We start from the raw sequence: 16933 nt of genomic DNA on the forward strand, positions 1-16933 counted from the left end.
GAGAAGAGGGACTAGGCACCCAAGTTTTGCTCAATGAAAAATAGACTCTGAATTTCTTCTCGTACCTTTGAAAGTCTTCTCCATGTGTATAATTTGTCAAAAGACCCTGGAATCTGCATTGGCAACTGGTGAAGCTGAACTGAAGCAGCCATGCTGCATAAGTAAAATAAATTTTGGACATCATATCTTTACTCTAGTGATTCAGCCTGGAACACTAACAGATACCAGCTTCAAATGCATGGCATTTCCTGCAGAATCATGTGTTGAATGTAAAATTAAGGTTTGGAAATGCATTCAGTTGCTATATGGAAATTCTGACCACTCCTGGATTAATGCTTTTGCATAAGCAAATGGTTAGGTAAGAAAAGTGAAAAAAACCCCAAACAACTGAAGTTTGTGTTTCACGCTTCAAGTGACCTGGCCAAGTGTGGCTAGATTCCCTTTTAAAATCAAATGACCATGATGCATCTCCCAGGGTCCTGTAGTATGAATGCTAAAAGGATTAAAACTAGTCAGGTCACACAGCTTTATTTTGTTTTTTATAAGGGCCATGTTATATCCGAGACTTTATACTCCTTGTTTACATAGATATGAGTGCATGACAGGAAATTACATAATTTAACCTGTGCCATGAAGTAAAATACCCTTTTGTGTTCTGTTTTGAAGTCAAATACACAAATAACTGTATTTTCTCCAGTTCTTTTCTACTGAAGTCTTTTTCATGAAAAAGTAATAGCATTCAAAAAAAGTTACAAAGGCAATATCATGATAATATAAATATTTAAATGAAAACACCTTTGTAGTAACTGCTTGAGTAGAAGCAGTCTATCCACACATTCTCCTTTCTGAACATTGCAGTACTGTTTGAAAACAGAATAAAATTAGAGGGATATTTTGATATTTATTATTGTGTAGTTCTCAGAGCTGTAACAAGGTATCCAGTCTAGACAGAAGAGGAATGGAATAAACAGGATAAATAATAAATCACCATAAATAGTAACCAGATCACTAGATTTTAAAAACTATTTAATGAGTTAATGTTAACAATTTGAAATCTTATTAATGGATCTAAAATCTTTTAAAATGCATTTCAAATAATCTATGTCCCTTTAAGACCATTTTCAGAAGAGATGTCAGAACTTTGAAGACAAGGAAAAGATGCCTGTGAAAGTTCAATACAGTGCTTACAGCCAGTCAAGGCTGCCTCTTTCTGTTTGAAAGGAATGAACACTAAACATCAGAGTGAGGGATTATAGTCTGATCCAGATCATAGCTTCCAAGAAGATTGTTTTGTTCAGTCTTGAATCTCCTGCCTCCCTCAGAAACCTCTCAAACATCTTGCACCAGTATCAGCCCAGCTCACTCAGAATGCAGATAAGGCAGGCCTGGTGTTGTTGCTGGACCCATTCAGAATTCCACTTCATCATCCTCTTGAACACAGCACTAGTGTGCTGTTAACATCAAGGAGAAAAGCCATGTGCAAATAATTATTTTGAAAGTGAATACATCTAAGTTCCATGCTGTAAAACCCCCTGACATGCAATAGCCCCAAAGCCACTTTACCAGGAGATGTTACAGATGGAAAACAACTATATGAGTATTTCAGCTCATTTTCCTGTTGTTGCAGATATCTTTTTGCCAACCAGTGTATTTTCTAAGGCACTGCCCAAGTTAATTTTAAATATGTCAGTGAGGACTAGCGGAAGCCTTTGCACAGCTACTCTGCACTCTGCCTGATGTACCAAATTAGAGACATCTAAAGTATTTATCCATTTTTTCTTGTCATCTCTGTGCATTTTATGACTTAATTTTGTCTTCTACAATCTTGTACTGGGTTTTGTAATTTTCTGTGCAAGGAACAGCCCTTTTCCTTTTTTGCACTCCACTAACAAATTACTATTTTGCACAACAGCTCATCATGTTTAGCAGAAGAGGTTCCTTTTAAATCTCACTCATCTTGACCTTTCATCTTTATTTTTGGCCTGCAGAAAAAAAATGTCTTCCAGCAAAGTTAGTAATCCAAATTATTCAACTTGCATTAACACGTAGTTCATAATCTTTCCACCTTTGCAGCTTCTCCTGGTAATAGAAATAAATTTCAGCAGCTAGAATATAGAGTTTTTCTTTTTCTATCTATCTGAGTTGGGAAAAAGTGATTAATTTTCTCTCTTTCTTAGCAAAAGAGGAAAGTCCGTTCAGTGAAGCAAAAGTTATTAGAATTAAAATTAATTGGAGGAAATACAATCCATAATTAAGCCAGGCTACTCACTGCCACAGATGCAATATGAATAGCATTCCAACTGTATTAGCATGACAGGAAAATGAGGACATTTCTCATGGTTTTTTGTGTAGCCACTTGCTACACAAACTTGGCACAGAATCATTTAGGTGGGAAAAGACCTCTAAGATCATTGAGTCCAACCACTAATCCAGCACTGCCAAGTCCACCACTAAACCAAATCCCCAGGTGCCACATCTTAGCCTCCTGGGCACACTGCTGGCTCATATTGGTGGACATGCACCAGACTTTCAGAAGCCCATAGAGCTGAGAGCTGCATTGATGTGGAGCCCAGCTCTGTTCTTAGCACCATGTGCATTAAAACCTTTGGCTGTCACACTTTGCTCCAGCGTGCCTGACGCCTCCCTTGCACTCAGGTTCCCTTCTGCTGGACGCACGTGCTCTGGGACAGACAACTAAGAGGGTCACACGTTGAGCCCTCGCCGTGACATTCACTGGAACACGTTGGTTAAAGCCCAACTTGGCAGCAGTCACTGCTAAGGGCAGGGAGAACTTGTGCAACCTCTCCTCACCAGCCTGCTCAGACCAGAGGTGGGAACTCACTTTCTCATTAGGGCAGGAGAAACACACTCTTAAAAAAAAGCTGATAAACTTTTGCAGTGTAAACACACAGCTGCAAAGAAAAAGCATCATTTTAATTAGATAGATAGGTGAGCTCTTCTTAGAAAATTAAGTGGTGCTCCAACAAAATACAGCTATTTCTCAGAAATGGGGACATTCCTTAATGAAGTGGACTCCAGTATAAAGCAAGCAATTTAGGATCCTATGCTTGTTTATCTGATTCAACTGCATTTGCTAAATGTCAGCGGTTTTGCTTAGCAGCCTATTCTGCAGCCATCTGGGTGATAACAAATCCTGCTTCCCCAGCTACAAACAAGGCACAGACTAGGGCAGTGGGGAGGAGACTGCTGAGGGGACAGAAAAGGCTGTATTTAAACAGTTGTGTTTGCTTTTCTGTAAAAAAAAAAAAAAAAAAAAAAAAAAAAAAAAAGAAAGAATCTTGAAGATCTCTTTTCTACCAGAACACTGGCACTGTGCAAACACTGCCAAAACAAACCCTGCAAGTGAGCCAGCTGACATCAGCTGACCAAGAACATGGTGGTACTTTGGACATTTTATCCATCTCTCTTCAGACACACAGCCTTTTGTCTGGGCCATTTGAACAAAACAAGCCTGTGAGTGAAAGCAGAAACTGCCTATGGAAGATGTGCTTAAGTCAATGAAATCTGAGATACACGGCACAAGAAATTAATGAATTCAGCTCAAGATCAAACCAGGTTTTCAATATCTCTCTCAAAGAAAATGGGGGTTTACCATGCTGGATATATTGTGGGATAGATGCATAAGGGAACATTATCCCCATTGCTGCCTGGGGCTTCAGCGTTTGTGAGCAGAACCCAACAGGACATGATATCTGTAAGATATTTCCTTTGGAGATCCCCATTCCAGTATGGCCTATACGAGTGATGAGGAAAAACATGCTTGTGTTTTTACCTAGATTAAATGAACTGAGTACTTTCTGTGTAGCTCAAACAGGTTATTGTTTGGACCACAATACTTGCTAGTGAAACTGGCTCCTTGGTTGGCAGGCAGAGTAAACACTGAGGACAGTGGTTGCAGTGCCTTTGATAGAGATCTGTGCACTATCAGTTCAGAGTCACCGTAGTTCATCTCAGACATGGGATGTGAAGTTCTCTTTCCCAGAGTCATGTTAGTCAGTGCTCACAACACAGATATAAAGTCCCTTTTATGATTTTATGCTCACTGGAGGGTGGACAGGGATGATTGGAAGGCAGGGAAGTCACGTGATACCTTATTGAGCACAAAGCCATTTGGCACAAAAATTGACACGGCCAAATTTTTGCAACAAATCACAACCAGCATAAAGGATTTAGTGCAGATCAACACACTACATTGAGTGGCTTTGCTGTTTTCAGTCTGGCCCTGGGAGATGGATAAAACTGGATGTCTTGTGTTATCAGGATATCTCTTCTGAAACTTTTCCATGCCACATTCTTGTAGAGCAGGCTGAGACCATGGGGAGCACACACACAAATTCCAGTGAGCTATACTGGCCCCACAGAAGTCCTGGGTGCTTTTATTCTGTCTCTGTACACTGAGCAAGCTATTCATGCTCTCCCAGCAAGACAGGGTGAGAGAACTACGGGTTGTTCATCCTGGAGAAGAGGAGACTCTGGGGAGACCCTATAGCACCTTCCAGTACCTAGAGGGGGCTTACAAGAAGGCTGGAGAGGGACTTTTTACAGGGGCATGTAGTGATAGGACAAGGGGTAATGACTTCAAACTGACAGATAGGAGGTTTGGATTAGATATGAGGAAGAAATCGTTTACTGTGATGATGGTGAGGCACTGGAAAAGGTTTCCCAGTGAAGCTGTGGATACCCTATCCCTAGAAGTGTTCAAGGCCAGGTTGGACAGGGCTTTGAGCAAATTGATCCAGTGGAAGGTGTCCCTGCCCATGGCAGGGAGGTTCAAACTAGATGGTCTTTAAGGCTGCTTCAAACCCAACCATTCTATGATTCTATACAGTAACAAAAGAGTATCTGTCTCTGGATGTAAAGGAGGATGGAAAGTCATTGCCCTGGCAAGACAGTTTCCAGTATCTTTCAACAAGCATATGCCATTTTCAAGGAACAAGTACAGGACAAATTAGAGCATTTCTACACCAGGCCAGTGGCTGATGATGTTTGGAGCTAAAGTGACAAGCAAATGTGATAGTAACCCTGTGGCCTGCTCACTTGCTCTTTGTGTCAGAGGAATTTCTCAAATTTCTGAAAGGTCTTGCCTCTGTGGAGTAACAGAGCCTCACTGAGTAACTACCACTGGTCATTTTCCATTGTCCCTGGAGTCACACAGGGTTGATGCAGTGAGGGATACATCACTTTTCGCTCCTTGTAAAGGCACTATGGGCACACAGGGCTGCCTCTGTGGCAGGGGGGGCGAGTGTTGTGCTGTGTTGCCCCCCCAGCCATGCTTGCACCAAGGGCAGGCTAAGCCACCAACCCAGAGAATGTCACCTCCTGCTCTTGGTGACACCTCACTCTCATCCTGTGCTGAAAGGACTACACAGCTTCAGAGATGGGAAATGGAAACGCTTTTTGACTTGGCCACTATTTAGAAATTGGTCATAAACCCGTTTTGAAATCAGGCTGCTGGCAGTGGGGCAGCTTTCCACTGGTGGGCTTGCGAGCTCCATGCTTGCTGTCTGGACCTGTTTCACACGGGGCCAGTTCCTGCAGAGGAACAGGGGTTCCACCACCAGCACAGACCATGCCAGTCCAGAAAGAAGCCAAAGATGCCAGTGAAATCCCACTTTAAAGTGTGTAGCCTGGGTTTGCTGGTGGGAATATTCAGTTTGAAGCACTGTCAGGTGGCTGATGGGACACATTGGTGAGGCAGTGTGAGAAGGGCATGCCTTCACGCATAGCTTGCAGTTTACTTCCAGGTTTGAAATTCCTAATCCAGCTCTTCACATGACCAGCCTCTTCTGCAGTGTTTTGTTAGCTAAGTAAAACATGATGTGTTTAAGGTTGAAAAAGAATACCAAACAGAACTTATACTTGAATTATTTTTAAACTTGGTATGTTTATATCAGCATCTTAATCACTACTATTTTTACTTCCTCACTCCTAGATTTAGAAGGCCCTAGCTTTGGGGAAAAGCAGACTAAAATCTCCATAGAGTTGTGCTCCCATCTCTGTACAATAAACTTGTGGCACAAATATGGGCGCGTCTTGGACCACACAAAAATTTTTATCTTTCACATCACTCAAGCAAGGGCTGTTCTCATATGAGCCCAGCTGCAATACAAAAGAGTTGTGTCCATGACAATTCAAATCTTGAAAAGTTAAATATTCAGATCCTCAATATTGCAAATACATTTGAAACATTCTTGTTTCCCAGGATAATAGCTACATAATTAGGGTAAGCCTTTGACACTTTGTCTTTGAAGCCACTGGATTTATTTACCAAAAATCATTGCATTGGATATGCCCAGTAAATGTCTTAGAGAACTGCTTATAACAAAATTAAAAGCTTAGAGATTCTCTCTCCACTAGGAACTAACAGGCTTTTATTAAAACCAGGACTTTCTCATACTTCATCCCTTGCAGCCTCTTCAAATTCTCTGTTTGACATTTTGAATATGCCATGCAGGTTCTAATACACATTACACAAAAAGAGCTATTATAAAATTCCTGACTTTTTCTTGTTTGCATGACAAAGGTGGAATGGCAAATCCTCCAATTGGACCAGATAATCACTCTCCTGTGAAAAGCCTGCAATCCACATCCTCTGTTTTCTTCTTAGTTGATCTTCCTAGCTTCAACTGTGTTTGGTCAACAATTTTATTTTAGTTGTGAAGTCCATAAATCACCTTCCAATACACATTGGACAGTGGAGAGTCCTGGTAGATTTGGCATCAGCCACGGGAGAAATCACATCCGGATACCAGAAAGCTGGGTGCTGCTGGACCAATCAGGCATTTTCATTTCATGTTATTGTGGCTCTTTCAAGAGCACTCACTGCACAGCAGGACCACTCTCTGGAGCAAAGACTAATTGGATGGATAAATAAATATGGGATCATATCTTTGTGACATAAGAGAGAGACCATTACAAATCCATGACCTGCAGTTTTATCCAAGTGACTCTAATCCTATGAACACAAATTCATTGCTGGAACTGAGCTGGGCAACACTTACAGAATCTAATATAAGAAACTTTATCAGCCACCTGAACATTGCTCAGTGGGGTTTCCAACCCAGTCTTCTGATGCAGTTCATCAGTGTGGCTGCATTTGTCCCAGCCCCTGAGGATCAGTAATGTGCCATTTAGCTGGAGAAGGAGTCCTGAGGGAGGGAACGTGGAGTATGGAGCCTTCCAAAGGGGCTGAGGGGGTAACAAGGATTTCAAGAAAAAAACCTTCCCTCCTCTTATTTGCAAAAGCAGGAGTTTTTTGCATGAGTTGAAGCTGAAGCGGTCAAATAAAGTGGGTATTTTTGACTGCTATTTGTGTCTTGGGAATCAATATACTTTGAATGAATATACAAACGGACGTATAAGATTCATCCACAGAGAAAGATGCTACATAAAGGGCAAGATTAAAGAATGCACTTCCTTGGGCCATGCACAAGCTGCTAGTTTGTAATCTGTTTCCATTTTAGCCTTAAAACTCGATTCAGCTAAATAAAGTACCCTTTTAACATCTAGCAGAGGCTTTATCATGTTTAAGGAGACAAGTTTCTTAAAAGGTTGTAAAGACAAAGTGAGCTGTAAGAGAAGTGTTTAGTGAGGCTCTTTCAGACGGTTTTATTGCCTTCCTCTGCTACAAAACAGGCTGCCTCGGCTGACACTTGTTTTAATGAGGGATGAACCACAACAGGGGTGCTTTTGTACAAGTTCATTACGTTGAATCCTCCAGCCAGACTGTCCTCAGGGCACACCATTGGATGAAGCTGGACCAGTTTTAAATCATTTACAGAGGTATAAAATCCAGAGAACCTCCGATGCTGAGGACACCTGTGTGTGTGCTCAGGCATGTGACTGCTGGAGAGGATGAGAATTTCAAGTGCCATACTCCTTCGCGCTTTTGTCGATCACATTCTATTTTTTTCTATTCACTTCTCCTGGGACTGGTGTCAAAAATAGATTTCCACATCTTATGCCAGCGAAGGCCAGGGAAGAAAATGATGTGAGCTTAACGTTTAAAGGTTGACTTCAAGGCAAACATGCAGCCTCCCCATGCCAACCTCCAGGTCAGCTTCACTCTCCAGAGCCAGCATCCTATTGTGGTTGTTAACAGCATCCAAAATACCAATATTCCTCATCCATCTTGTGAAAGAGTGTAGCGGTTTCTCATATTCACTGAAAGGTGATCTGCCTTTACATAAAGGCCTTCTTCTTCTAAGCACAAGTATTTACTAAAACCCACAGGAATCCATAAAGAATGATGGGACATTTTTCTCAAATGTCATGCCTGTACATCTTCCACCTTCTGTGATTCAGAAGCAGCATAAAAGGACATAAATCATTCAACTGCTGTGATTCACTGCCTTGATTCATGCACTTGATACAAATATCCAGAGATCAAAGTGGTACCTCCTTCCTCCCTCCCCCCCTCCAAGATTTAAATGATTTTTTTAATGCTTGCCATAAAAGTGGACTTCCAGCTAAAGCTAAAGCTTCTCCTGATTGATATTGGCTATTTTAGGTAGCGAGTCTCCTGCAGTAAAAATTGACACTTCCTTTAAGAATCATATGGTGCAGTACCTAAAGCAATGTGTTTCCTCCCTTACCTAGGCTGAACAGAGGACGCTGATAGCTCAGGGTGTTTCTGGGCAAACATTTACAGGGAATTAAAAAAAGATGGAAATTTCTCCCCTGTGAAGGAATCTGGGAGCCCCCCTATACCTTCTTGTATTAACTTTGCAGTAGATGAAGGTGTTAAACTGGCATGTGTCTACCAACAGGGGAGTGATCCTTTCAAGTCCTCTGCTTCGTCCCCACTTGTGAAATTTGTTGTGCCAGTGGGACGAGGCTGGCTATAAAACCCCAGTGCAGGGGATCTCTGTCCAGCTCAGGCAGCCTGCCAGCACATCTCTGCTGAGAGCAGCCCCAGAGAGATCCCCCCTTCATCTCTGCCAGGCAGGCAGCTGCTTTGCTGACGGAGGAGGATGGACCTGAGGTACACCTGGATGCTCTACATGCTCTGCCTGGTCATCACGGTCCAAGCATTTACCCAGGAAGGGTTCAAGGAGGCGTTCCTGAAGCAGCTGGGGCTCTCTGAGATCCCTAAACTTCACAAGAGAGACTTGGTGGATCTGGTTATCCCAGATCACGTCAGGAACAAGTACATCTCCATGCTGAAGCGCCAGAGGGTGAAGCGCCGAGCTTTGCCGAGCCTGGCCGGCATCCTAAGGGGGATCCCTGGCAACGCAGGTAACATTTCTGGCGTTGGGAGCGTCTAAAGCCCTGTGCCGCTGGCAGGGGGAGCTGCCCACTCTCTCACGGCCGGCCTCAGGATGGGCAGAGGCAAACCCACGGGGAGAATGAGGTTTGGGTTTGGCTCCAAAGCTCAGTTGGGTAGAAGAGGTGCATGTAACAGCACCTTAAAGATAAAAAAGCACTAGTCACTCCTTGCACCTGGAGAGGGAGTCCCACACTCCTTGCAAAAGGCAGGCTGCTGCTGGAGCTAAATAGAAGAGGAAAGCCTTGGTACCCAGCAACAGTCTGGGCAGGTGGAAAAACGATTAAGAAAAATAAAGGCAGTAGAAACTGCAGAACTTGCAGGTTTGGGGTCAAATCTACAGCAAGTCCTATAACAGGAATCAATCTCTTTGAGGATGTTTTGCTCTCCCTCATCTGTTTTTTAGATTTTTTTTTTGGCTGGGAGAAATATGAAGGAGGCAATCAGCTGTACGGACATCATGGTGTACAATGGTGGCTGTACAAGGACACTTAGAGCTTATTTTGCTTTCAAAAGACATACATAGCACTCTAGGCAGCGAATGAAAATACTTCTTTATTTCAGGTGGTGCAGTTTCTTGCTTTTATGCCCAGCACTGGCACAGAGATGCACACCTTTTGTGGTCTGCTCAATTTGGGGTCAAATTATGTAGGACATTTTATTCCTTCAGTTTGCAGAGAGACAGGAGAAGAATTAGGGTATTTGCAAGACGTTGGATTCAAATATGCATTAGAAAAAGTGTGCTTAGTGGCTGGCTCTGCCACAAGGCTCACTGTGGGACCATGGAAGAGGTGTGTAGTGATGATAATTGTGTATGAAATGTGCGGCCTTTGCCCATCAGGATGGCAGTGACAGGCCACCTTCTTTGTTCCCAACTGCACAGGTATGCCAGGAGAAGTCCTCTACTCAGACACCACCACGCGCCAGAACCTGATCTTTGACATGGAGGGCAGAATACCTAAAAACAGCGAAGTCACAATGGCTGAACTAAAACTCTTCAAAAAGCCTCTGGACAGAGCAAACCTTCCTGCCAGGCAGTCTCACAGGCCTGTCTCCAATGCCAGAGTCAGCGTGTACTGGGTGCAACGGCAGCACGATGGTACCAACAGGACCTCTCTGATAGACTCCAGGTAAGAAAAGGCAGGACTCTAGTTATAGGCTACAGGTCCTCTGGGCTGGATTCGGGTGTCATGTAGTTGTGGCTCAGGTCAGTCTGACAGGGTTACATCTGTAGAATTAGGCTCTGTAGCCTCTAAACCCAGAATGAGTTTATAAGAGCAGATATTATGCTAAGGCTGCAGTATATGAAGATTCATTGCAACAATCTAGTTCTGTGTCAAATGATGCCATGTACTGCTAGGTGTTCCCCTCTAAAACCCTCCACCTTGTTCATTTCTCTCTCACTCTCTAACTCATGTGTGTTAGGCTGCTGGTATTCTTTCCATTGGCCGTTTCATTATCTAGTCTAAATAAGTAAATTATGCAAAAAGCATCTGATTCTGTAGCCTCAAGCTCTGTGGAAGTTTTACACTCCCTGAAGGCATTTTCTGGGTGGGTAGAGACTTAAGTTCCTACTGCAGCTAGGACAGGAGCAGTGGGAGACAGTGGTGTTTAACAGGCTGTCATCACTAGTACTGAGGTTGCATGTAATCCTGCACCACCCTATTTCTGTTTGAGCATGAATGAATACCTTGACATGAGCATGCACAGAGGGTTTTATTTAGCCCTTCAGTGTCTGTTAGATATGTATACTTCTTTTTGAGGTGTCAGTTAATTTCTGTGGGTGCTTGCCCAGAGCGCTCAGCAAAAATGATCGTGCAATCAAGACATGTGACAATCTACAGGAAGCAAATTATTCTGCTGCAATAACAGCTCTGCAAGCCCAGGCTTTATCTGATGGGCTTTTCTCTAACGCCAAGCCCCTGTCGTGCAGGCTGGTTCCTATACGCGAGTCGGGCTGGAAGAACTTCGACGTGACACAGGCTGTGCATCACTGGCTGCGAAACAAGAGGCAGGAGCCAATGTTCCTGGAGGTCTGGATCGAAGGAGAGAGAGTGGGCAGCTATGCCTCGGAAATGGCCAAAGCCGTGCGTTTCACCTCTCAGGACCCCAAGGATAAAGCCCTAGGCAAACCTGAACTGGTGCTTTACACCCTCAACTTGGAAGACTATGAGTACGTATGAAGCCTGAATCTGTACTGTCTCTGAAGTAATTTTGCCCCTGAATTATTTTTGTGTGCCAACCCAGGGTGGGCAACTCTTGCTCTCACATGTGTTAGTTAGAAAGTAGGAGTTAGAAAATTGCTGTTGAATCACCCCTTTCCTCTTCCCATATTTGTTGTCTGAATACTCAAACGAACCCTGAGCTTGGGCCAAGTTTCATCTCTCAGAGCCCATCTGTGCTATTAACAGGGGGGATTATTTGGATTATTTCCCCCACTTCACCGTTTCCAGTTACAGCATCAGTTCTCGTTTCTCCCTTGGTACGCAGGGGCCCCGGGGACTGCAGGGAGGAGGCGATGCTGGGGAAGTCCACCTGCTGCCGGCAGGAACACTACGTCAGCTTCCGCGAGCTCTCCTGGGCGCGGTACTGGATCATCGAGCCGGCGGGGTACCAGGCTTACCGGTGCTCAGGGGGCTGCCTGCAGCCCCCCAGCCCCCTGTGGCACTTCGGCTACGGGGAGCGCACCTGCGCCGTGGCGGAGAGCTCCTCACTGCCCATGATGTACCTGGTCAAGAGGGGCAACCGCACCGAGATCGAAGCGGCCGAGTTTCCCAACATGATCGTTGAGAGGTGCAGCTGTGTCACGGATGGCATGGCACTGGTGTGAGAAGTGGGTGGCATGGGGGCTCACCCAGTCCCCAATTCCCTGCTGGCCCCAACCCTGGGGCCAGTGATAAAGGTCCTGGGGGGGACATCTGCCTGCAAGGGTCAGCAGCAGCTGGGGCTGGGGCTCCCCCCGTGCCCTGCTACCCTGCAGAGAGGATGCACTTGAAGGCGCTGTCCGTACAGGTGGGCTCAGAGGACCATGCATCTTCACATATACCTGTGTAAGGGTACCTATGGAGCCTAATGCTTCTCAGGGCCCCCTTGATGCTAGATAAATTTCACTGAATTTGGTGGAACTGTGTCCAAGTTATTTCAGTCTCCACCCTGGAGTATTGCAAACAGCTACAGGCAAAGGAACAGTGACCATCACCAGGGGAAAAAGTAATGCATGGGCTCAGCTTTTCATTCTTAGACTCCTGGGTTTAGCCCTTGTCTGTCCAAGTCATGTTTATGAAGAATTGCAGAGCAGAAGCACTTACATGTATATAATCTATACACACACACATACACACATGGACATAGTATATGAATATGTGTATGTATTGTCTACATACTGGATATATACACATTGACTATGTGCATATATGTACATATATGTACATAAAATATTGTCTACAGCTCAAAGGGCATATATATATGTGTGTATGTATTGTATGCGTATATACATATCTACACGTACATAAAATATTATCTGGAACTCAACAGTTTATATTTTTGGTGCCTGCACCGTGGGCTTAGCACAGTTTTAGGCAGAATTTAGAGTCCTGGAATCAACAGGAATATTAGGACTTAGGTTTGCTCTCAAGAGTAACAGTTTGTTTTTCTGATTCTGTATTACAGTTACTTCAATTTAGGGATATTTTCCAAGTCTTGTGTGCTTTCAAACTCAAGGAAATAATAAAGTATAATTACTAAAGTAGCCATGTGTTTGCTTATATTTATTTTTAGGTCTAAAAATGGAGGGAAAAAATCTCTCAGTGTCCAGCTCTTATAAATATACACACAATAACAGCTCTTCTCAGCTACCTATGTAATCCTGCCTGCTTCTGGTAAAGCTTATCTACTCACGTGGGCACTGGGACTGGGCTGAATCAGCAGGTGGAGCAAAGCCCACACAGCCAGCACTTCTCCCTGAGCTGCTGCGGAGTTTAAGTCAACACTTGCTTTAAGAGAAAACCTAGAATCTTATCTGACAGCAAGAGGTGATACCGTCCCCTTGAGCTGCAGCAGTGCCAGAACCTGTAGGCTCAGCTGCAGCTGTAGTGCAGAAAGAGATGAGCTGCCTCCCAGCCTCTCCCTCCTCAGGAGAATGTTTTAACTCCGTCCCTTCCTGATGGACATCTGACCAACACATCCCCCGGAGAAACACAATGATAATGTGGTTTAATCCCTTTTTGAACTGTTCTGAACTGCTGACCAGGGGTGGGACCAATGATAATGATTTCCACTTTCATGTCAGACTCCTCAATTCCAAAGCTACTGAGATACCAGTGGTTCTGGGGATGAAGTGATGACTGCTGTCCATCTCTGTGGGTCTGTGGGATGTGGCCCCTGAGGCTCTGGCTGAACCCACTGCTGATAGAAGGACGCCAAAATGAGTTTGTCTGGCTAGACAGGATGGCCATGGACCGGGTGAAAAGGACCTGTTGGACTCTGCAGTGGCTTTGTGTCATTCATCAGGAAGGCTGAGATGTGAAGTGCTCCTGCTGCCCTGCAGGACCCCAGGTCTGGGGTCACCCAGGCATCCCTGCTGTCACCTTGGCCTATGGGTAGGCTGACACCTTGCACTTGTGTAAATACTTGTGGCAAAAGGTTTTAAGGGCAGAAAAAAAGGCAGAGGCACAGACTCACCATTCACCAGCACTGGGCTACAGCACCATGGATTATTGGAATCAGAATTGGATGTGCCCTAATGATCTCTGGTCATTTCCTTCTCATGACTATGTAACATCTATCTTAACAGCATTGGCATTCCCCTCCACCCAGATCAGGGCAGGGCATAGCCTGAAGGCCGTGAGATCATCTGTCACCAGGAAGAACAAAGCTGATGATTTAGCCACACACTGCTCCTGGGAAAGAAAGTGTTTGAGCTGGTTGCTGCCTGAGGATGAAAAGCATTAACCCTGGCTCCTCTCCAACCTTCATCACTTCGATTCCAGACATCATCCATCCCCCAGCCCTGGAGAAATCCCAGCCAGTGCAACTGAGCCAAATCCTACGGGAAGTGAGGAGTAGAGTATCACAGAAGGGATGGACAGTGAGAACAGCGGGGTGGACAAGGCTGCTCCCCTCCACCAGAATCCGGTACTGTGTCTGTCTCCCCTTGCTTTGCATCTGGCTCCCTTTGCTCTGGTGTCATGAGGACACAAGGTACATAAAACCAAACAGTGGGGGGAGAGGAGGAGGGGAGGGGATGGCCAGGGAGGCCTGGTTTTACTGTGAGGAGAACTGTGGGTGTTGCAGGGCAAAGACAGGATGCAAATCTGTGAGCGATGAACTGCTGCCAGCCCTGCTGCCAACATGGGTACTTATATTTATTGCTAGGGCAGCCACACAGATGTCACAGCACCTCTGCTAGGGCTAGTTTTTAGCCCACATTTGGATTGAAGCTCCCCACTTTTGGGGAGACAGGACACCACTCCTCTAAACTCTAGCTGGCTTTGCAGTGAATATGTTGCTGGCTCAGAGTTCAGGCTGATGCGGGGAAGGCTCCAGAGATTTCTACAGTGGAAACTCCTGGGCAGAAGGCTGTGGATGAAATACTGCCACACCTGAGGCTTCTTCAGACACCAGCCCGTGGTGCAGGAAATTATCTCCCAGCCTGTCGTTTTCAATCCAGGCTGCATTTGCTGTGATGCCTTCTGTGTGTTACTTGTATCGGTACAACTTATAACACATACAGAGGCTGCCAAGCTGTCATGTTCTCCTTTCTGGCTGAGCAGCACCACGGTCTCCAAGGAAAGGCAAAATGTGCCTTACATACCTGGCAGCAGCGTGGTTCAGCATTAACTTTGATGCTGTATTGTAAAAAAATAAACGGAAGAGCAGTGCAGGGGCGTAACGAAAACATATAACCAGAAACGATTCCAAAAGATGTAAAGGTGTTTTAAGGCAAAACCAGCATTAAAACATTGGGCATCCTCCTGCACTACTGAAAGTGTACAGCCCTCTGGTGCTGCTCAAGGAGAAGGCAGTGTGTGCTCTTCGCATGAAGGACTCCAACAGCCCCGTTAGTCCCGCACCTAAAGTTGAACCCTTGTGTGAGTATCCACAGTGGCAGCACACCCGAGCTAAAGCTTATCACAAGTGTGAGCTCTGGCCAGCCTTTGTGGAACTGCTCACAAGATGATCTGTGAAGGCCTGCAATAGTCAGTGGAGCTGGACATGGGGTCAGAAGCTGGACCTATTGGTCTCAGGAAAGCTTTCTTTAAGAGCGAGGCTTGGGCATGCTAGCAGCACTTTCTCTCTCTGTTATCTTTTAGTTATCTTTTATCTCTATCCATTATCTCCATTTTAGGGGAGAGAACAAAAGTTTCAAGCCACATTAAATGCCACTGCTAGCAGGGCTATATTGCCCTGTCTGATGTTTCCACCGTTCCATTTGAACCAAGGCTGCTTTTCAGTTTTCTTTTCCATGAGAAGTTGCAGCTTTTCCCTGCTGGCGAGACTTTATTTCCTCTCCCTCTCTTTTTTTTCCCCTTTGCATTTCACAGACTCCTTTCAAGAGTGTCTGACACTTTGCCTTTCAGGCCAGCCTTCTAATTGCCTGTAGAAGTGGAAAGTCAGATGCCCAATCCACATCCCGACAAAGGTGATAATCAGGGAACTCCTCTGGCTTTGGCTGGAAACAGCTGGAGTCTGGGAAAGGGGAACTCAGGACAAACAGAAAAGGTGGAGGGGAGGTACTGGGTGGCAGAGATCCTGCAGGACTTTGATATTTTTAGAAGACTTGAGCTCCTCTGTCCATTCCTGGAGCAGGTGCAGGACAGCAGCGTGCACAGCGTCTGTGCATTTCAGAATAAAACTGAGTAAAAAGCCAATCATTGATGCTGCCTCTGGCCTGTGTTCTAGGGGTACATGGGCACTCCAGAGCTGTTGGGGTGCCAGGGTTTCCTACAGTTAAACCAGCAGGTGCAGAATAGCTCAGAAACACCATGGCAGGAGATAAGTTATCTGGAGATACTGGGCACTGAAAGGTCATGTCAACAGTCCACAGCTCTTGGCACACTTTTTTGATAACTATTAAATCAGGGGGTTGGAGGTTTTTTAAAGCTATTAAGTAATCTCATTTTAAAGGTACTCCTAATGTTTATTTGTGGGGGTTTTTTTGCTTACAATTTTCCTTCTAATTTTCTCGGTGATGACAAATCTGCCCCTTTGCAAGCCCCTGTACCTGTATCCCCTTTGAAAGTCTGTTTTCTGTTTGTTGAAAATGAATGCAATCAATTTGTAATCACTACTTCTCAGGGGACTGCCAACTTCCAGCCCAGTGGTCAATAATTCTGTCACCCTTAGGAGGTCTCAGCTAGTTGCTGTATGCTGGGTATAATATCACACAGGCCATAAGCTACCATCTGTAACCACCAGACACCATACAATCATCTAGGTTGGAAAAGAATTCTGAGAGCATGGAGTCCAACCGTTAACCCAGCACTGCCAAGCCCACCACTAAACCATGGCCCCAAGTGCCACATATACACAGTTTTTGAGTACCTTCCAGGGATGGCAACTCAACCACTTCCCTGGGCAGCTCATCCATGTTTTCACTGAGATGTGTAGTGTTTCCAGCAGATGTTTCACAAGCCAGATGGCTCCTTA

General features: G+C 44.9%; 1 protein-coding gene across 1 annotated transcript; it reads left to right on the forward strand.

The window, feature by feature from the left end:
- The first annotated feature begins 8898 nt into the window (after positions 1–8898).
- Positions 8899–12116, forward strand: LOC127469283 (left-right determination factor 2-like). Its single transcript, XM_051783422.1, has 4 exons — positions 8899–9258; positions 10182–10416; positions 11220–11459; positions 11777–12116. Exons 1-4 carry the CDS (start codon positions 8994–8996, stop codon positions 12114–12116), a joined length of 1080 nt encoding a protein of 359 aa, XP_051639382.1. The 5' UTR covers positions 8899–8993.
- The last annotated feature ends 4817 nt before the right edge of the window (positions 12117–16933 follow it).

This window comes from Manacus candei, unplaced genomic scaffold (assembly GCF_025592945.1).
Source record: "Manacus candei isolate 608988 ecotype Guabito, Panama unplaced genomic scaffold, ASM2559294v1 h1tg000017l, whole genome shotgun sequence".
Classification (NCBI taxonomy): Eukaryota; Metazoa; Chordata; class Aves; order Passeriformes; family Pipridae; genus Manacus; species Manacus candei.

Excerpts from the sequence above, each read along its gene's own strand:
- LOC127469283 (XM_051783422.1), top strand. The coding sequence starts at position 8,994 with ATGGACCTGAGGTACACCTGGATGCTCTACATGCTCTGCCTGGTCATC. Across the intron at positions 9,259-10,181 it reads GGGGATCCCTGGCAACGCAG|AAGTCCTCTACTCAGACACC; the intron begins GTAACATTTCTG and ends GTATGCCAGGAG. Across the intron at positions 10,417-11,219 it reads ACCTCTCTGATAGACTCCAG|GCTGGTTCCTATACGCGAGT; the intron begins GTAAGAAAAGGC and ends CCTGTCGTGCAG.